This window comes from Pagrus pagrus, assembly GCF_965226575.1.
Source record: "Pagrus pagrus genome assembly, chromosome: 12".
Taxonomy (NCBI): domain Eukaryota; kingdom Metazoa; phylum Chordata; class Actinopteri; order Spariformes; family Sparidae; genus Pagrus; species Pagrus pagrus.
In genome coordinates, this window is record NC_140196.1 from 3536777 (window position 1) to 3558743 (window position 21967).

At 43.8% G+C, this 21967-nt stretch overlaps 1 protein-coding gene across 1 annotated transcript in view; it reads left to right on the forward strand.

Annotated features, from left to right (window-relative positions):
- Nucleotides 1-21967, forward strand: part of LOC311266736 (receptor-type tyrosine-protein phosphatase N2-like) — a 205473-nt gene that overhangs the window by 18327 nt on the left and 165179 nt on the right. Inside the window, exons 3-8 of the mRNA XM_084369258.1 lie at nt 9739-9852; nt 15171-15285; nt 16161-16305; nt 18578-18950; nt 19508-19825; nt 20399-20439. Coding sequence (XP_084225384.1) covers nt 9739-9852; nt 15171-15285; nt 16161-16305; nt 18578-18950; nt 19508-19825; nt 20399-20439 — 1106 coding nt within the window. The remainder of the gene's footprint in view (nt 1-9738; nt 9853-15170; nt 15286-16160; nt 16306-18577; nt 18951-19507; nt 19826-20398; nt 20440-21967) is intronic.

Here is a 21967-nt window from a genome sequence, read left to right on the forward strand (position 1 = left end):
AATTAAACAAATCAGAAAGTACTGAAACATGCCAGTTGTACTTTCCCACAGCCGGAGTTTTATTTTGTGTGAATATCCACAACCCAATGACCAAAATAAATGTCGGTGTCAGATATTTTCTTTATGTTCATTATTCAATTTGATGTTGAGACAACACAAAAACCACCTGGTGGGTCAGAAAGATCATGTTTTGACCTACATTTATCTGTTTTTTTCATCACCACAAGCACAGCTGGAAACTGTCCTGAGGTCTCCTTATAAATATCCACTGGTGTCACACTTAATAAACGTTAAGATGCTGTAGTTCCTCGTCAAAAATATCCAGTGTTTTCACTGTGTTTGACTCATACGAATGTGAACATATCAGCAGTTTGCAGAAACATTTACTGCGACACTTTATCTTGGAAACTGGACTGAAGAAAAATCCATCAATATTCAGAAAGCGATTTGAGGTGAGACGCCGTCCTCCTTGTTAACCTGCCATTCCACTTCATCACCTCTAACCGAGGTCACTAATTGGACCCAGACACCATCTTCCAGACTGCGACCTATGACTGATAAAATATTGAGAATTATTACGTGTTGAGGGAGGCAGCTCTTCCAGCCTTTACAGCACAGGCGGCCCAGGAAACTCAGACATAAACGTTATTTGTATTTGTTTAACCCAGATTTAAGTTAAAGGCGCGGCGCTACGATGCGATAACATATCTTCACTATGTGTCAGTGACAAACGCGTGTACTGTGTGAATCCACGAGCTGTTTGCTTTCTGATGGCCTAATTTTAATTCAATGCAATGTAGGTTATCGCACTGTTACATCACGTAGGTGTTTATCACAATATTACATAACGTAGGTGTGATCGAACCTTTGAGTCACTTTATTTATGTCACAGCTGTTATGTTATCAGTCGTTTTCCTCGATTATGTCTTCATACGTCGATGATGTTAAATTTCACAAAATCTGTTATAAAAAGTCGTAAAACCTGTAACGATTACATGCATATTCAGCTGAGAGCCATGACAAGCAGATACGTATGAGAACAAACATTAACAGCAGCTGGATGAAGCTTCCCACTTCCTGTCCCTTTGATTTAAGTGGAGCAGATTTAGCACTCTTCAGTGCGACCTGTGTGTTTTCTGACGATTGCTCAGCCTTGCAACAAATGAATCAGAGTTTTACCCCCGATGACTGGATCTGCGCTGCGATGTGATGGATCATATTTGCGCTGTGATGTTTGCTCAGCAGTGCTGCGTCGGGGAAGCGCCGAGCTTATCTGAGCTCTGCTAATATATTTTCAGACGGGGGAGACGACCAGCGAGGTGGAGGAGGCTCAATCAATCTTGCTTTCTGCTTTTGTTTGCATCGACAGTCTTTTGGGGGGTCTGGTGAATTTGTTCTCATCACGCTCTCTCTCTCTCTCTGACTTACTGCTTGCTGGAGGTTTTATGCACAAAGCGCTGAAACACTGAATTTATTCTTCTTTCTGTGGTCGTGAATTATTAGAAAAGAGCTACAAGGACAGAGAAGGACACGAGGTTAAAAAAAAAGGCTGTGAATATCTTCTTGTTTTGTGTTGTAGGAACAGTCGAGTTGGGACATGTCCTCCATCTTGAGCTGCTCCCCCCCCCCCCAGGTGTTGATTGGTTCCCTGGGCTTTATTGTCAGAGCTGTAATGGAGCTCATCTTGAAGAAGCTTGCTCAGCATGGAAACGCTGATTTCCAGCAGAGAATACGGCCTCCAGTTATGCTTTAATTGGCATTAGTTAACTCAGCGAGAGGAGCGCTGAGCTGGGTTGTGTGCTGGAGATGAGTTTTAATGTTCCTGCGCTGTGCACAGACTGTTTAAAACATTACGACGCCCCGATTTTTAACATTAAATCAAAAATGCAGGCGGAGCAACATCACAAAATGGACGAGGGGAGATTTTTAATCGACCTCTTGAGTGAATCAAATGGTTGAATGTGAATATTAAGAGCGTGAGGTGGACTGTGTTACACTGTTGGACTTCTGAGCTGGTTTGAATGTGTGGACACAAGGTACGAGACTGTTCGCCAAAAGAGGAATGACGCCATCAATCGTTTTTGCGCCCCACGACGGCGTATGTTGCCCTCTAGTGGCCGAAATGATAATGAAGGAAACAAAGGAGGAAGTCAGTGTTATAGAAGTTTTATTAGCAAAATTAGAAATGTAGTTAAAGGTGCTATCAGCCAAATATGTCTCTGTGTGGGGACCGAAACATCTTGTGTTGGCTGTTGTCTAAAAAAGCATATATTAACCTGCAGCTAATGTTTAACATGCTGTGTAGCCAAAAAACACGAGCTCATGAAGTTAATGATTGTTGCATCTTAAATTGTTTATCTGTTCAGGAATTGTGTTGCCAAGACTTCACTCGTATTGAATGAAGAAACCTCCCATCTGTGGTTTTCACGTCACAACACGGAGCCTGAAAATAAGAGAAAAAACAGAGTCCGGTCCGACTTGTGAAACCGCACTCATAAAGCATTATCATTGTCGTTTTGCAGTACTTTGGCGCTGATTCTATAGAACTGCTCAAATGAATGTTAAGTGAAGTACATCACCATCAGAAATGTCATTTGTTATGTGGTCAGAAGGCGTCACTGACGGCAGGTCCAGTAACTGCCTGTACTGTCTCCTGAACGCACTGCAAACCAAGCTGGGGGATTCACATGCCAATCCCTGACCACACACACACACACACACACACAGTGACAAAGGAGGGTGCTCTGTTTCAGCCCCCGCTACGCTGCTTCTCCATGATTAGCTGCGAGGTACAGAAAGGCACTCGATGGAAATCGCCATGGCAACAGGAGCCAGAGGAGCAGGGCTAAACCGGCCCATTACCCATCTGCGCCCTGTTGCGTGTTGTCTCCCTCGACACGCAAACAGTGGACATGTCACCATACACACCGTGGCAAAGGGCTGGAAATGGTTGTGGTTCGTCCAGTTTTGCAGTCGTTGAGAGCTCGTGGATGACTGATGTCTGATCCTCACCTGACTCTCTGGATGAAAATGTTGTTGAGTGACTCGATCTTTGATTGATTGTTGTGTTGAAGGATTTCTTTGCCTTTCTGCGTGGTGCTCTGATAATGAAAATGTAGACAAAAGCAGTGTATTTAGCATCTTTTGGCTACATTATGAGCAGGTAGACTATATATAAAAACTGGCTGTGGCATGTATATATATATATACACAATTATTTTTTTAAACCAGAGACCATCTCCATGCTGTCACGCTCTGATCCATTACTACTCAGTTGTCATTACTGCATTATTGCATGAGAGCTCAGTACTTGTGGATCGGACCACACCCATTTTCAAACTCAACCTTCATTTTGATCCTCAACTCCACAGTTTTGTGACTCCATCTTGCTCAGTTGTGACGACAAAATCTGTCCACAGACAGACAGACAGACACTTGGCAAAGTATTCACAACTGCTTCTGTATTAGTTCCTGTTACAAAAGGCTCGTAACAGTTCAATATAAATGAGTTTTTATAGCTTAACCACCAACATATGAGACCGAGCCTCAGTGACTCTGAATGAGATAATATCCTTTTGCAAACTGGCGTAGATGAAATTAAAAACTGGAGGAAGAGATAGTTTCTGCTCTGACGAAGTGCATCAGTAATGGGAGCTGTGGTCAGGATGGAGAGTGAACACTGAACACTTCAGTGGAGGCCTGAGTGTGTTTGTTTAGCGATCTCACGCTGCCTCCGCCATCATCATCACGTTCGCTCTACGCCTGTCGACTGATTGGCGAGTGTGTGGCTGGTTATCGATCAAAAAGTGTTTGGTTTGACGTCACTTTGAGACTAAATCATGTATTCTCCTATTATATTATAATGAAACTAACTGAAACTACATTCAAAACACAAAGACAACGAGCAGCCGACATTCATTCCTATGATGAGATGAAAGGCAGCAGCAGATCAGCAGGAGACGGAGCCAAGTCTGAATCAAAGTATAGACATCCCCGTATTTACAGTAGTCCGGCCTCAGGATTGTTCCAAATCACTAAAGGGAAACTGCCACATCTCATTGAATTACCACACTGTATGTGCAGCGAGCTGACGGGTTATTGATCAGAACCACTGACTCAGTGTTAACCTGGCCAGGTGCTGAGTTTCTGCTTCAAAAGTCATTTTCTGACTCGTTTTTTAAGTTTCAGAACAAACTAGAGACGATCTTACACACCCAGCGGCATGCTGATGTCCTGAACCATAAGTACTCAGCTGTCGACATCGTTACACGAGTACTCAGTGGTCACGGGTCGGACAATGCCCGTCTTTGAACTGGGCCTTGTGAGCGTAATGTCCACAGCCTGTCCAGCGAATCATCCGTGAGCATTGCTAGCTCAATTAAAAAACCACGAGAGCAGGAGCCAGTTTCCTGACAGGTATGAAGGAAATCCTGTACGTCCTAGCCGGTCAGAACAGTCCAGGCCCTGCAGAGCGATGGCAGATGTCATTGATCTTGTGGAGTGCAGGCGGTGAGGGATTGGACTGGTGCAGGTCCCCAGAGGCTACAGATCCATTAAGACATATTAATCCAGTTCATTAGGCCGGACTGAACTTCAGCCAGCGTCTCCCGACAGTTCAGTCCAGAACAACACACGATGTGTCGCAGAGGAATTGAACTTAAAGTAGTTAAAGTATAGTTTCACAGAAGTTCATTCACTTGATTTCATTAATTGATGGATACATTTAAGCTGCGACTGTGAGCAACATCTGCTTATCATCGCACTGGTCCATCTCCTCCATCTTAATACACGCAGCTTCTGAGAAAAGGCCCTGTGAATCCTCATTTTGCTCTAATCTGGACCATAAATCACAAGAAGACATGTCTGGCTCTGAATTATGGCCCTCTGGTAGTGAACTGGGATAAATTGCAGAGCCTCGGATATGCATGAGTATAATTATGAGAGATAATTCAAGATGTTCCTTCTGGGAATCGCAGAAAATGCTGTTACGTGAGATCAGAGCTCTGTGCTGCTGTAGTTTACTCACCGTCTTGTTTTTGCACTTTGTTGTCGTTACAATATTGTCGATAAAAAATGCGAGTTTTCTAGTCCACGTCGAGGAAATACAGATTAAAAGTTTTGACCTCAGACTTCAAAGTTTTGCTTCATCTTGACTCAGACATTATGGATCGACTCTGACCTGGAGCCTGGAGGCGAGGCCCCTCTAACCCTTCAGATCGTTCGCTGGGAGAGGCTTTGGAGATTATCTCGTCCTGGGGCACAAGCAGGACCGTTGGCGGCCCCGCTTGGAGGAGCTTCAGCCTCTTGCTTAAGGGAACTTCAGCAGGGTGCAGCACGAGGCTTAAAACGCAAGAAGCCCTGTTGAGGAACGGCTGCATTTATAATGTCTGTTCCACTCTGTTCCCCTGTGTCAAAATAATTAAATTTAAATCTTGGCCATGATGCTGAAGCTCTAGATGGGTTTAATTATGAGGGATAATTCAGATGCAAGTTCCTGGAAGATACAGAGACGTAAGTAAGTGAAGGGACGGAGGAGACTTGATGATGAGCTTTCTGGGAGGGTCGAGAGCACGAGGACACATTTGTTTCTTGGTCTCTGTCTGTCTCTTTCATGATATTTTCACCTGAAAAGATTTGTATGCAAACTTTAAATGAAACAAAAATGAAATGAAACAAACGGATGCACTGTTAATGGAAGCCCTGAGAGAAGAGTGAGGGAAAGAAAAACATTTTTTAAATTTTAGAAAGAAGTCTTTCATCAGAGGTTAATTTTTCTATGTTAATAGTTAACAGTAATGTTACATAGCTTCCTGCTAGCACACAATATATATATACCTTGTGTGTAGAGTGCATGGAGGAATTAAAATCTACCTGGAAGAAAACGTGACTGTAACTTATTATAACATAGAGATGATGCCTTCACTCCAGTATGTGTTGTTATTTTCTGTGTCAAGTAAACACGAGTATGAGGCTGATTTTTATTATGTATTGTCCTTTTTTGTATATATCCTCCATAAGATATGGTAAGTTTTGTATGTTCCCAAATGTTCGGAAAAAAAGGAAAGGAGGGAGACACAAGGCAAAAAATATAAATAATTAAATTAAAAAGTACTATTGATAACGTAGAGTAGAGGGGCAGTTCGGTCTCTTGTGGCCAACATAAGTATTACAACAACAAATATAGAAAACAAACAACAAAGTTAAAATTAAAATGTCCTCACTTGCCTCTCAGGTCCTCCGTAAGTACCACATGGGACAGACATCCAGTGTCTCTGTCTCTGGAAGTCCAGCTCCACCTGTTATTGTTGTTTAATGAGGTGTTTCATCACATCATGACAAACCATTTGTCTTTATTTCACACGTAATTTATTCAGCAACAGATCGTAGCTCCGAGCAGACATACAACTTTTTGAAGTTTGTGTAAATGTGACAATAAATTCCTGGATCTAACTTACAGGATTACAAATCTGCAGAGATCCAGCCGTGTCCCGAGTCTCTCTTTCCTTCGTCCTCACTTACCTCAGTCTTCCTCGTCTTTTTTTCTTCCGTCTCATCTGTAAACAGCAGAATGCACTCAGTGAAACAGTTAGGAGTGATTACGGCGGTGCAGGCCAGCCGCTGGTCATCCCTCAGCTGCTTGTTAAATGGAGCTTGCAGTTTGATTGAGATGGCCACGGTGAGGCAGCGGCTATTTATAGACAACAGGCCTGAATTACCATGTACCGGTGCTGTTATGCAACATGCACACACGCCCACATACATGAACGCACACACGCATACATGCAGATATACATGTGCGTCCTCTATTTTTGTACTTTTATTATCTTTTGTTTGTGTCCAGCAGCGAGTGTTTAAAGTGCTTGGATGTGCACTATTTCGTCAACTTCTGGTTTGGCTAAATAAAATTAAAACATTTAAAGTCCAGAGTGAGTTGAGGCATCGGACATGACGTCTTTATGAAATGAAATACGACTCTAGTCACACCTGGGGCACTTATATTTGTGTTGTGAGTGTTTTCCCCAAACAGCCCTCTGCTCATTCTGACTGGAGTGAAATGACTATTATGAGTAAAGCGGTTTCATAAAGACAGGCAGCGTGTCTACTGAGCTGAAGGTAGATTTATATTTTCTTGTTTGTGTTCTGGAGAATAAGCATGCAGTCAAAATATACGTGGAAAACAAAGGATCGACCCTGGGACATGTAGGGACAAAGCTGAATTATCTCGAACACGGTTTGAAATGACACGCAGGAAAGCGTTTGTTCGCCTGTGACGCAGCGTGTTTTCACAGTCTTGTGGTGATTTCTCAGCGTTATACATCAATCAGAGTGCTGAGAGTTTCATTCTCTCCTCTGCTACTGTAGATCAATAACTGCTGCCACTACAACTAAAACAACTCCAGGTATTGATCGAGCCGTCCGACACTGCAGACGGATGTGATGTGAATCCTATATTTAGGTTCCCTTCAGGGTGAAAGGTTGTAAGAAAAGGGCTGGAGGACGTTTGGTCGCAGTGTGCAGCAGGTTTTACAGTTTCACCTTTAGGCTACAAATCAAGATGACAAGTAAGCAGATACACGAGTACTCAGTACTCAGTACTCTGTACTACATTATTACATGAGTACACTGTAGTCATTACTACATTATTACACAAGCACTCGGTAGTCATTACTACATAATCGCACGAGTACTCGGTAGTCATTACTACATAATCGCACGAGTACTCGGTAGTCATTACTATATAATCGCACGAGTACTCGGTAGTCATTACTATATAATCGCACGAGTACTCGGTAGTCATTACTACATAATCGCACGAGTACTCGGTAGTCATTACTATATAATCGCACGAGTACTCGGTAGTCATTACTACATAATCGCACGAGTACTCGGTAGTCATTACTATATAATCGCACGAGTACTCGGTAGTCATTACTACATAATCGCACGAGTACTCGGTAGTCATTACTATATAATCGCACGAGTACTCGGTAGTCATTACTACATTATTGCACGAGTACTCAGTAGTCATTAGTACATTATTGCACGAGTACTCGGTAGTCATTAGTACATTATTGCTTGAGTACTCAGTAGTCATTAGTACATTATTGCACGAGTACTCGGTAGTCATTACTACATTATTGCTCGAGTACTCAGTAGTCATTAGTACATTATTGCACGAGTACTCAGTAGTCATTACTACATTATTGCATGAGTACTCAGTAGTCATTAGTACATTATTGCACGAGTACTCAGTAGTCATTACTACATTATTGCATGAGTACTCAGTAGTCATTAGTACATTATTGCACGAGCAGTCAGTGGTCATTACTACATTATTATTGGACACTTTACACACTCAGTCACCGGCCCACAGTTCCCCCCTCCTCAGCTCATATTTGAAGTTAATATGATAAATACTGTAGATACAAATTGAAAGTATCCTTAGCTTGCAGAAACGTACGCTGCCATCATTTTATTCTATCCAGCGGGTTAGTAAATCAAATGCAGAGTGACGTGTGCAGGAGACAAAAGTGTGTGTAAGCTGTCACATTTGATCCTGTTCAGAGTTTATTACTTACAAAAGGCTCAGTGCAGCACAGGCTCACTCATCCTTCATGGTGTACAACAGGTAGTGTTGAGCGCCGCTTGAAAATATCTCTGTTTAAATCTGTTCTTTGACTCATCTTTCCAGACACTTTCACCACCCACAGCCTCGTTTTTTTTGGAGACGGCCTCCCGACAACCTTTTCCTACAGCTCACATTAACACTGCCCACATTGTGGCTTTTTCGAAGGAAGTATGACGGAGTGAGAAGTCACACTGTGTGTCACGAGGCCTATGTTCAGTAAGAAAGTGATGAAAGAGTCTGAGGGGGAGAGATGGATCTGAGTCTGCTGAAGCTGAAGTGTCCTGTTTGTTACGGCCTCTGTAAAGACCTCGTTTGTAGCTGATTTGTCTCTGAACTGTATCGCTGTGATCCGACCAGCTCATCATTATGTTGTTGGTCGAATCGCAACACAACATGCAGCGGGGAACACATTGTCTCTGACACAAGGTCCTTACCGCTCTGTGTACTGTGTGCAGCTAGTTAAAGTAGAAAAAAGAAAGAGAGGCTCGTATCCTGTTTACGTGCAGGTGTGTGAGCGTTCGAATACAAATCTGAGATGGGTCCGAGTCTTCCTCAGATTGTCAATAGAGACTTAGCGGGTTTGTCAAATGATTTACTGGAGTTAGTACAAAGTGAAATTCTATTTGAGAATCTAATCTTTGCAAGTTCGATGTGATTTAGGATCTCCTCGAGCCAACAACACTGTGAGGGAGGGTGTTGTGACGTCCAGAACATGCTGCGTTATCAATGGGAAATTGGGTCGCAGCAGGTGGTAAGACTCCAAATACAGCCGCAGAGGTGCGAGGTCAAGGAAAAAGGCAGTGTTTATATTTTACCTGAACATTTACAGCTTCCTCCAACCTCAACAGGTGGTTTTATTTGCTTAAAGTCCTGCACATACAATACACACTATTTTAATTCAACATGCACCTCATTGATGTAATTTCCCATCTGTGTGATGCGTAGTTGTATGAGCTTTAATCAGAAGTCAGTTGAGTCAGTTGGGAAAAAACTGAACATGAAAGATTGATCATATGTGGCCTTTTAACGTGCAGCATGCTAAATATAACTTGTCTGTGTGTGTGTGTGTGTGTGTGTGTGTGTGTGTGTGTGTGTGTGTGTGTGGACAGATGGTATGTTTGGGAGGTGTCACTCTGTTCCGGTGAAGGAGGTTTACACATATGATGTCTCCCCATCTGTGGTGCAACGCTTCAGGATGCTGCTGGAGAAGCTCTCCAACAGAGGTACGCACACACACACACACACACACACACACACACATACATACACATGTACATGTAAATATTGCGAACAGTGGACTACGTCTCTACACTAAGTAAGAGGGGACCTCTGTTTTTTTTAAAGAAATTGCTAAGAGGGGACCTGCATCCTTCAACGACATATCCCTATCAAAGAGGGGGCTTCCATATACTGCAGTGGAGCTGTCCATACCACACACACACACACACACAGACACACACACACACTGGTACAATTTGGACTTGTCATCAAGGTGTCGATGTTAATAAATATATTTAAATTTAGGACGCTACACTTGTTGCTGACGTAGGCTCACTGCTATCTGCTGCCAAATGTAGCAGGCTACCGTTATCAAGTTAGCTGTGGGGCTAGCGCTCCGATTTACTGACTCAGCCCTGGAGCAACAGTAGCTAACATGAGTTAGAAAACATCAGTAAATGGAGTCCGCTAACATACAACACTGACTAATGACCGGCGCAGAGCCCCTTTGCGTGAAAGCGAAACCTGATTCTCGATTCCTTATTTACTTTTTCTTTTTCTTTATTTCAGGAGTCTGACAATAAAGCCCAATGAGGTGCCCGAGTTTATATTTTCATACTGCTTGTTTTGGTGGAAATTTGTAGCTGTGCCTCGTCACCTGTGCTGCTTTAATGATGCATATATATCACTGACACGACCCAGTTTCTCCAACAAAAACCTACTGATAAGAGAGGTGAGAGTAGTCCACATTTGTTCAGAATAACTTTCCAGTGCTTTAATTAGAGTGGTGATGTCGTAATTTATTTATGCAGCAACTTCTGCCTCCTTCTGTTCTGTTGACTTCTCTTCATTCCTCTTCTCACTTAAAAAAACATATGTGCCTAACCCACAGTAGGCTGAGAAAGAGGGAATTAATACTGGAGAACAAGCAGAGTGAGCAGCAACACTTAAATAAATGTGAAAAATTGTAGTTTTTCAAACCTGTGTGGAAATGTTGAACCATCCTCAGTAGCTGTTTGTCACTTTCTCATGCTGTTACTGTAGTTTACCACTAGAGGGAGGCAGAGCCCTGTGAAACAGCCCACTGGGCACCAGAGAGCGTTTCCTCCACTTTCATCATGCAGCTTTACTTTAAACGACAGGACCTCGACCACACTATTAAAAAACAGACTGTTGTAAAGTTTGTGTGTTTCTTTTAGTGTTTCTGTTTAGCTGTTCAAGCCTGCAACCACTGTAAAAAAAAACACTTATTTTGTCAGGAGATTACTCTTTCTTGAAATCTTTCCTGCGAGTCTGATTCGGTGCCCTTCCTCCCTCCTCTCGTCAAACGAAAAAAAAAAAAAAAAAAAAAACTCCCAAAAAACCAAGAAACTGCTCCTCTGGTTTAATTTGCCGAATCGGCAACTCTGCGGGAGAGCTGGAGAAATATTCTGATTTCACAGAGAGGCGACGAGTTTGGAGGCATTTGTCAGACGCTCTGAAGTGAAATGAATTATGCAAATGAGCTGTTTGGCCCCGGCTGTCTGCAGAAGCCATTAGGGAGGACAAAACTCTGAAGACACTGAAGCATCTGCATTTCAGGCACCACCAGTCCACTGGGAAGATAACACAGTTACTCCCCTCTTATCTGTTTCATAGGATAAACACACACACGAGCCATCAACTCTTTCTTTCTTTCTTTCTTTCTTTCTTTCTTTCTTTCTTTCTTTCACTGAAGTTGCACTGACCTCTGTTACTTTTGTGGACAGTTTTTAGCTTCTACTTCGCTTTAGTACTTCAATTTTCTGTTACTCTGTACTTCAACATTTATAGATGATATAAAATTAACCAATAAAAAATGATATTATAATTATTGATAAAGCAAATATAAGCCTCATCTTTACCAGCTCAAACATTTTACTGACATGATGCTAATGCTTTACTCGCAGCCCTGTGCTCGTGGTCTGGTCAGGTTTAGGCACAAAAAGCACTTGGTTAGGTTCAGGGATAGATCCTTAAAATACCTGGTTCTGTCACTACAAACACGGCTGGAAAATGTTCTGATGTCTCGTCAACAATGTCCAGTGTTTTGACGCTCACAAATGTTGACACGCGGTCTCAAACAATAGTCGGAGAGGGAGGTGATCATTGGTATCTTACGCCCTGGGAATGAACCCGGCGTGATAATATAATTAATAATAACATTATTATTGATAGGATTGACGTCCAAAACCAAAAAAAGTTTAAACTGCAGCCTGATAGTTGTAATAAACTGGTGTTATCCTTTAACATATCCATTAGTTCTCTCTTTAATGGCTTTCCTTTTTCAGACAGCTGCTGCTGTGTTTGTGTTCACACTCCTCCATCCGCCCACACACACACACACACACATACACACAAACACACACACACACACACACACAAACACTCCCACTCTCACCGCAAACTAAAGGCCCTGCAGATGTGAAGCCATTTAAAAAGCCAAGGTCAGAGCTGCCGTCAGCCCACAGCGGCGATGCTCCTCTTCAGTTTCGCACACAACACAGAAACACTACTTGACCTCCCCGTTCCACCTTTAAAGCAGCGATATGTTTTATTTTGATCTCATCAAGTGTCTGTCTGGCTCCTCTGCTACGATGAGTGCTTTACTACAACTTTACTAGGCTCAGTTCATCAAAAGCCACGCAGAGTAGTTCATGTACATATGATAGTCGGTGGTGTCGGTGTGACGAAGAGCCGTAAAAGCGTTTCGTGCGTCTCTCAGGAGGTCGTACCCAAGTTACTTTATGCAAGAGCTGGCATCCCGAGTGAGGGGTGAGGATGTGTAAGGCGCAGCTCTTCATGTTGCAGGTCAGCGTACCATTAAAATGATTCTGAAGCTGCTTTAAGCGACTCAAAAACACAAAAAGACGTGACATACCATCGGGACTCAACTCATTTTGTCGTTTAAGTGTCAGGATTCGGACAAAACTTGCCACAACTTTTTTTCCTGCTAGAAGCCTGAATCTGCTCTGACACCGAGTGTGGTTTCGCTTCGGGATTTGGAAATTAGATTTGCATAAATGATAAAAACAAGCACTAAGCTGGTGAAATCTGCGCCCGTTGTGTTTTTGCCTATGGTTGTAATTACTGCGCTTCTGAAAATGGCCGTCGGTGGTTAATTTTGTCAAAATGTGGAAAAGGTTGAACAGAAAACTACTGTATCTGATGAAAAATGCAAAATGAGCTTTTTTATTGTTTATCATCTGACCTCTGACCTCCTCACTGCTGTCTGCTTGTATTTTTGGACATCTAGAAACTAAAACTCATTTGCCGTTGGTCCTTGTGGATGAAGATGCCCTGAAAACCTCCTGCACCTTCGTCCCTTTTGCACCACAGAGTCTCCGTTAGTCAACAATTCAGATGTGGAAGCATCTCACTCCTACCTCGACCGGCCTGCAGCCTCCCGCCCACATTTCTGCGGTGGCTTCAGTCTGTGAGAAGCGCAGAGCCGCTCTGAATATCCTGGCAGGGGCTCCGACGTTTATTAACCTGTCGTGTCAGATGCCGTCTGTTCACCCGCCGCTAACGCCCGTTTTCTCAGCCACCGTGGCCGCCATTAAAAGCTCAGTTTTATGGCTCTTTGATGGCGAAAGCTGGCCCGACACGCTGCGCAGCTGTTAAAAAGAGGCTTGTGCCTGATTCGCGGCAGTTGGGGTCGTAATTCTTTTTGCGGGGGTTCGAAACAGGGTGTCCGGGTGCTGAAATGTTCTGTAACGAGTCGGGCTCGCCTAATTAGATTCAATGCTCGTCAAGGCAGAAGAGAAGAATTAGTTGTGTTAACCCTAACCCTGTTGTTGTTCAATGGGATGTTGGCATTGTACCCATCAGTCCAACACGTCTCCTCACTGTCCTTTCGGTTTGTCTCCGTCCTCAGCTCAGACTTTCCTTCTGAAAACTTGATAGTCAGAGTTCTCAGCTGACGGCGGTGGCGCTCTCCTTCTCGTTTGTAAGTGTGCGTCCTCTGTGCTGGACCCACATCTCGTGGCATCACATCTGGAGCTGCAGTCTGTATTACTCCAATCTTTCAGGAACGTCATCGTTCATCTGCCAAATGCCTCGGTTCATGTTGTGCTTTGCGCCGCGCAGCCATATTTCCGGTAACATTTCGTTCCGCCACCCCATCTGGTGTTGGCGCCTGCTGCTCTGTTCGGTTGCCAAAAAGCTGTGTTTGGATGCATGTTAAGCATAAGAAACAGACGTGAATGCCCAAGCAGCTCATCAAACTTGTCCTTTTGTACTCTTGCTGAAATGCAGAAGAGATTTTTCTTTTTCTTTTTTTTCTTTTTCTGCCTTGTCACCGGCGCTGATACTGTTCACTTGCCAAGTCCAGTGAATGCACAGGAATGTCTGGCTGACATTGGTGCGGAGACAGTTTAACAGCAGGGTAATAAAAGTGTTACTCAGAAGGAAAGAGATACAAATGATCAGACTACTCATCATTTTGTCCTCTGGTGCACTTGTTTCAACAGGTTTTTGCTTCGTCCCAGATATCAGTCGCATAATAAATGGTATCAAATAAGGACGATTGATGCACAAATGCAACCAATGAAGTTTGGGACATTGACTCTGATTTATCAGGTGACGTTAAGTGGAGGAGAAGTTGCTACATGAACAGACATGGATGCAACACAGAATTAAATCTGTTAAATAGTTGTATATATTACAAATTATTCACTTGAGAGAGATTTTTATGCCTCCACACCGACGATAGCATTACTGGACAGGATTTTGGTGGTCAAATGTCGCCCGTTAGCATGCAAACGTTTACTTTTTAACCAAATACATCCAGTTTTAAGCTAAACGCCTCCTGTGGCCGCCCTTACTCTCCCTTTTTTGTCACGTTGGTGATGCAGATATCGAAGCGCGCTCACTGTGAGCAGCGCTGGTTAACGGTTTCAGATGTGTGAGTACACTGAATTTACAATTAGCTCATCAAGCTCGTACTACTGAACTGTGGCAGGAAGGAGGAGAGGAGAAATGGTTTCTGCTTAGTCACTGAGCCAACAGCCAGCCGCTCACCAGAGTCTCCAAGGACGCCGCGCTGTTGCCTCGTCTCCTCTGCTAATGAGTGACCTAATGAGTTTAGGAAAACTACTGCGAGCTCAGCAAATTCTCGCCCTTCTTTCTGGACCGCTCTCGCTGCGGTTCGGCCCGACTTTTTTTCATGCATAGAGCTCACTTTTTGAGAAGTGTTACTCACAGGTCACTTCAGTTCTTCTCTGCTGGGACGCGAACGTGTGGACCTAACTCAGAAATGAATTTAATGTGGTTCTTGATGTTCTCTGCGTGTTTCTGTCTGCAGGTCGGACCTGGGAGGATGACACCACTCAGCAGGTTCTGTCCAAGGAGTTATCCAAACTGAGGAGGATTCCCTACAGGCCGCAGCAGAACGGACCCGTCTACGCCGAAGACAGCAGGTCAGATGTTTACCCAGTTTACCCATCAGTGTCTCTGCACCACTGTGATCCCTGGAGACGTCCCGCTGTCCCACTGTCCCGCTGTCCCGCTGTTTGGTCCAAACATTTTAAGGGATTTCACCTGCGTTGGGTCAGACTCACAAAGTTATTTCAGACTTGTCTGAAGTGTTGGATCACTGCAAGTTAGACTACCTGACAACAACCTCCCTACCCTCAGGCTAACACGAGCCATGTTTCCATGGTAACAACGATCACCTGCAGACAAGTGTCACCAAATGACAAAAAAATAGTTTTTGTGGGTTTTGACCAAATCACTTCTTCCTCCGAACTCGAGGTGTCATCATCGTCTGAGTGAGAGATGACGCAGCTCAGAAAGCTTTCACAGCAGCTTTATTAACGAGGAGGTCGTGGTTTCGAATCATGTCTGGATGTTTAAATAATGCTAACATGTCTCTTAATCCAATCAAGACATGACTAATGTATATTTTTTCTTTGCAACTCTGTAATTAAGCATGTTTATTCATGTTTTATGCGCTCAGTCATTTATCTGTTTGTTTGAGCTAACCGTAAAGACGAAGGAGGAGTGAGAAATGAAGATTGAATCGATTAGCAAAACGATGTAACTGATGCTGAATTATTAGCCGTGATGAGACGGGGGTTATTGACAAACAGGGGCGGTGACGTGCGATGTAAGTTAAAGTCGAGAGATGCAAAAGTGCATGTTAATGATTGGATTAATTGAGGGATCACACCCTATTTCGCACGTAATACATCAAAACGTGAAAGAGGAGTTATGTTGCGACACGTGCAGTAACACAGTGATGTGCGTTCATCGTCTCTCTCTTCATCCCTGGCTCGTTCCTCCTCTCCCACAGGCCGGCAGCTGAAGCGATGGACCCGGCTGACCAGAGGGTGAAGCCGGTGGAGGTGGAGCTCAGCAGAAATCTGCAGGCGTACCTCCAACGTCTCGGCCTCCTTCCCAAGACGTCGCCTGCCTCCGGTCTGAGCACCCAGGGCAAGGTGAGGGGTTTCCTGGATGCTCCGTTTGGCCTTGTCTGGGGCCTCTGTGGGTCTCTGTGTTGCTGGATTATAAAAGCATAATCAATCATCGACATTTTACAGGAATGGAAATTTACTTAACAACCGGACCAGCCCTCCAAAAATTACATGGGACCAAACTACTTGTTTGTTTTTATTCATTTTGCTCCACAGTGCTGGTGAAACCTACAGAGGAGTACATCATGTTCCTCACTGCATGTTCAAACTCTCTAGTACCTGCATCTTCTGCTGTAATACATTTGTAATACAAAGTCTCAGAGAGTCCAAACAGTGAATGAGAGACGTACGATTAAATATCGTTGAGCTTCTGTGAGCTTCAGCTTTGAAAGAGTGAGGAGCAGGTGGGACATTTGTTTTTACCCCAACGTCTGCGTGAAGCTCGTCCTCCGTTCACAGCCACCTGCCTCTTTTGACAAAAAAAAAAAAAAAAGACGCGCGCACACTCGCACACACTCGAATAAAAACTCACACAAAGACACACACATGCACACACACACACACCTTCACCACGGGGAGTCCGGTGTCATCCTTCGCTGTCACCGCGCTCTCGCTTCTCCGTCCTAACTGATGGCTTCTCCCAGCACGACCGTTACGAGCGAAATAATACCAGCAGAGAGTTCAGGAGTTCACCGCTCTAATTAATAACTCTCCACGTGACCGGTTCCCTCCGCTGCTCGGGCCGAGGGGAGCGCAGCGCGGCTGAATGAGCGGAGGCCTTTCTCCTGCTGGGGGGATTGTGGAGCAGGACGGCTCGGGGGCCTGCAGGCGTCGCTCGGGGGCTCTTGGCCTTTTGCTACTTGGGTTCACGTGTTTGGTGGAAATGAAAAGGAGCACGAGGAGCGATGGGGTCCAACTGTGGCAGTGACAAATTTCAGAAGGGGCCCTCGCACATACAAATCATAAAGAAGTATGATGACTGTTACGTGTGCATTGTTATGATAATTCTGCCGTTAGTCAGGCTTGTACCGTTTCTGTGCTCCTCGGTGGGCGTTAATGGAGCCGGGAGTGACTCTTAGCTTTTGTTGGAGCTGATGGATCTGTTAATATGATTATATAAATGGATGAATAACTTGTTTTTCAAAAAAAGGGCTCTATTTTCATGTCAATAATTATTTTGTTCAGATGAGGAGAGTCTTGAATAATAAAGCACAGTTTGTCTCCTGCACTGTAACACCTCCTCTCACTGAATCACAGCACGGACTCTTACTTACTTTTGATTTTTAGCTTGTACTTACATATACGTGCACAACATCTGTTTACATTTTCTCTTAAAGTCCCCCTCCAACCAATAATGTGTTTTTCTTCATGTTCCTGCAGCTGAAGATTTGAGCTTCACTGTGTAGAAAGATGTACGTGCAGAGTTCGACACTAGAAGGCCGTTTTCACATTCAGTGCTCAAAGTGTAAATACTTTTCTGAGCTCACTGACATCTGATCTGAAGAGGCGGGGCCCACGAGCAGGATTTGTGACATCACAAATAGCTTTGAAGGACCTTACAGTGAAGTAGGAGACGTCTTGTGACGAGTATATAATAAGTAGTAAAAAAAGTGGAGAAGGAGCCCTTTCAAGGATTTAAACACGATATTATAACCTTTTTTTTGTGGAAAACATCATCAGAAACAGGATTTGACACACATCTTAAAACAGAGTGGATCTTTGAATTCATTCACGTCATTTATTTCATGTGAAGCACTTTGACATTCTGTAATTCAAGTTTTTAAACTATTTGAAAGTGTATGCAAACACTCCTGCAGGGTATAAACGACGCCGTAGTCTGACACACTGCATGATGGGTAGGACGCTGCATTGGACTGGGAGTCCTGTGAATGTGGTGTAGAAAAACAGCAGTACTTTGAAGGTGCTCAGGCGGGATGACTTGGCATTTTACCTCTGCAACGTGCACTTATGTATTCAGATGCACAACCATATCCGTGCTCATTATTTCAGGACAGTGTGATTCAGTTTCAGACGGACAAAGAGCAGGTGAAATGTTTTTGTCTGTCCAGAATTAGCATATTAGCACACACTCACCTCGACACCTGCTTCTTCTCTTTGTTTTTTAAGGTTTGTGGCCTGTTCAGGCAGCTGACAGTAGCGAGGTGACAGGAAACTAATTAATCTCATTACAATTTAATTGATAGGGTTAGAAATAAGCTTTGAACGTTCTTGTTTGCACATCACATTCATTTGGCCGATGCTAAGCAGCGTAATGAAATGGACTTTTTTTTTTCAGATTGACCGTTTCCAGTCAGGCGTCCCTGCGGACGTCTATCGCTCCAAGGCCCAGACTTCGCCTCAGAGGATGTCTTCCTCCAGCTCTCTTTCATCTTTCTTAGCTCTGCCGAAGCAGAGACCTCCATCCGGGCAGCAGCTCCTCGCCACACAGGCCGAGGGTGACCTCCTCCTGGCCGCCCTGAGGCGCTATCTCTCCGGGCATCTGGGGGTGAGCCCCGAGGAGGAGGAGGACCCCTCGTCCCGTCTGAGAACCTTCTACGGCAACGGGATAGAAAACTCTGGACTCAAGAAAGAGACCGCGAACCTCCGGCCTCTGAACACGGGAAGAGCTCAGGGGGCTTCAGTCAAAGACCCGCTGTCGTCTGTGGATGGTACGTGTCAGAACATCATGAGGATGATTGAACTTGTTATTATTCATGAGTTTGGATCACTAAAATACCAGTTTTTACAGGCTGTATTGTCAAAAGTTCTAATTCGGGATGAAAACAGTAAGCATGAACAACATGAAGCGGTTTTTAATTGGTTCTGAAGGTTAGCGTACAGCTGATTGAGAGCTGAATCGCTGCTGTGTTGTATAATAGAGGAGCAAGCTGTGAATTTTCACGTGGTGACAAACACTGCATTGCTCCGATGTCCCAAGGAGTCATTATACATAAATGACAAAACAGAAACCGGCGCCTTCAACACAGCCGGTATGACTGTGCAAAAATATGCAACATTATCTGCTTCTGCTCGTTAAAATATGGTTTTATAGTCATTTTATGGATCTCTGAGCCATGTTGAGATTCAAAAACGGTCCTGGTGGTGAGATTGTTTTCTCAGCCGCTGTCGACTTTTCGATTTCAAGTTAACGTAGGTCATTTTAAGCATTTCTATATTCTGGTGTGGACTCTCTCCGTCTGACTCTTCGCTCTCTTGCCTCCTTCAGAGAGGTTCATCGAGAAAGTCTTGAAGAACGTCGGCAGGCAACACGTGGACGTGGACACCCTGACGCCTCAGGACGTGGACCAACTGTCCCGCCTGATAGCCGATGCTCTGCAGGTGGTCGACAAGGACAAGGGACCAAACAGGGGCCCGACCCGGGTCAGACCTGGACCGAGAGACCTCGGCGAAGAGCCGAGGGATACGGAGGACGAAGAGGAGGAGGAGGAGGCTGCCAGGGATGAAGAGGAGGAGAAGTTGCTGGAGAACGCTCCGACACTGAAGCCACAGGAGAGCGCTCCTGTAATGCCGGCAGCACTTGAAGGTAATTTTACTGTGATTCATTTTGTGTTTTTACACGATTAAAGTATCGAGCAAAAAGCTGGAAAAACAAGCGTGTGATAAACTCAAAACTGCGTAGGAGGGATTAAACAAAAGAAGGAGCTCTGAAGCTGCTCGCCACAAGAGTGCAACATGGAAATCAATGAACATAAATCCTGTTCGGCTCAGTATAAACACAGTCAGTTTTAATGGGCTGCACTGAGACTACTCGGGCTCAAATCCCTCCAAAGTGTTCAAGAAGTTGCTTAAATACGGCTGAAAATAATTAACCATATGGAAAAGCCCGGGCTTGGCTTGTTCAGGAAGCTGCGAACATGATCCACGAGTGTTTTGTTCAGTGTTTGGTTACGAAAAATCAGTCTACGACTAATTTATCACGGCAGCAAATTCTGTTAAATATTAATCGAGGATGAATTTGCGATTCAAAACCGTCCTTGAAATGTGTGAAGCTGCCTTTCAGCCCGTTTGATTAAGACCAAAGTTGTCTCTCTGACTGTCCTCCTCTCTGACGATCAGACACATGTATGAATGCTTCTCACTCTCTTTCTCCCGACAGAGCGACACGCGGACACCGAGGAGCAAAATGTGAAGGACGAGGTGAGCATTCAGTCGGTGGTGAGAAAGAAAAGAAAGGTTTGAATGTCAGAGTGAAGGCTGATATTATAAGCACTTATATGATAGTCTGCATGAAGAAGGTAATGAACCCCACACAGCCTGCAGTTTTCTAAAGAAATTGTATTTGACATCAGGTCCTGTACAGAAGATGAAGTGACTTTAGCAAGAACTTGATATTCATGTGAGAGACGCTGAACAACAAGGTTGTACAGATAAAAACATGAAGTCAAGTTTTCACCAAGTTTTACAGAAGTTACTTTCCAGACTCAATCACACATTAAGATCATTACTTTGCAGGTTATTCTCACAAATATCATCGATGTCGAAGTCGTACTTTTTCGATAACACGAATGCATCTGCCACTAAAACCTGACAGCAATGTTCAAATCAAAGACATCCACAATTTTACTGAAGGAGAGGTGGCATTTCAGGTGATCACCTGTTGCTGTAAGAGTCGGAGAATGAGGAAGGAAGTCGGCAAACAGGACTTAAACTGAATAAACCTTCATCTGTGAACACGATGTGGATTTTTTTCACAATAACTGATAATAACCAGCTTCTCATGTCCGATAGCGATAAGATAACCTGCGATTTCTGCTCCTTTCCTATGTTTTAAGCGAACATGAAGGTATTCTGCAGCTGTAGGGAGATTTGTGCAACTGCGTTATATTGTACGTGACGATGTTTGGTTCTTCTTCTTCTGTGTGTTTATTTGCGTATTGCAAACCAACGTTAAAGGTGCATACCACCACCTACTGAGTGTTTAAGATACTGTGCTCGTTAAGTCAATGACCTATTAGCTCTGTTTAACTTCAACGGCCGATAACCGATAATAAAGAACTTCAGACATGTTAGTTTGTTTTCTGTCAGTGAAAGTTAAGTCTTGTTTATTTCTTGCATTTTTAATTTTCATGTCTTTTAAGCATCGTGAGCGTCTTGTTGTGCACAGTTAGCACAGTCTCAGCTGTCTTTCTTGTCTGTGGCGAGGTTAGTGAAGTAAAGGTTTACTTGTTCACACACATAGTGAAGTAATGCAGCAACACAACAGACTCACAATACGTTAAGTCATTCCTGCTCACCTAGCATTAGCATCGCCACCCGTTCTCTCCTCAGCAGGGCTGCAAAACCCAGTCACTCACGCAACATACATCAGATAATGTAGTGATATTACTTCAGTGTTCACCCAGAGAGAGATTTAGATGGTTGACTGCCAACATTACGCTTCTAACTTACTCTGTCCACCTGATAGCAGCACGTTAGCTTAGCTTTTAATAAATGTCAGCGTGCTGCCTGCACCATTTCATGGTTTGTCTTTTTGTCGACTGATTTTCAGTGGATTGTTTGTTCCTTCCAAGAATCTGTAACGTCAGATAACATACAGTAACAGACGCAGGCAGAATATTGTTGAATGGGAGATGCTTCTTCTTAGGAAATGTTATTAATGAGGAGCTGTAGTCACGGCGTGTGGTTCTGGATGTTTTCTAGTATCATTTGTGACATAAAAAAGATA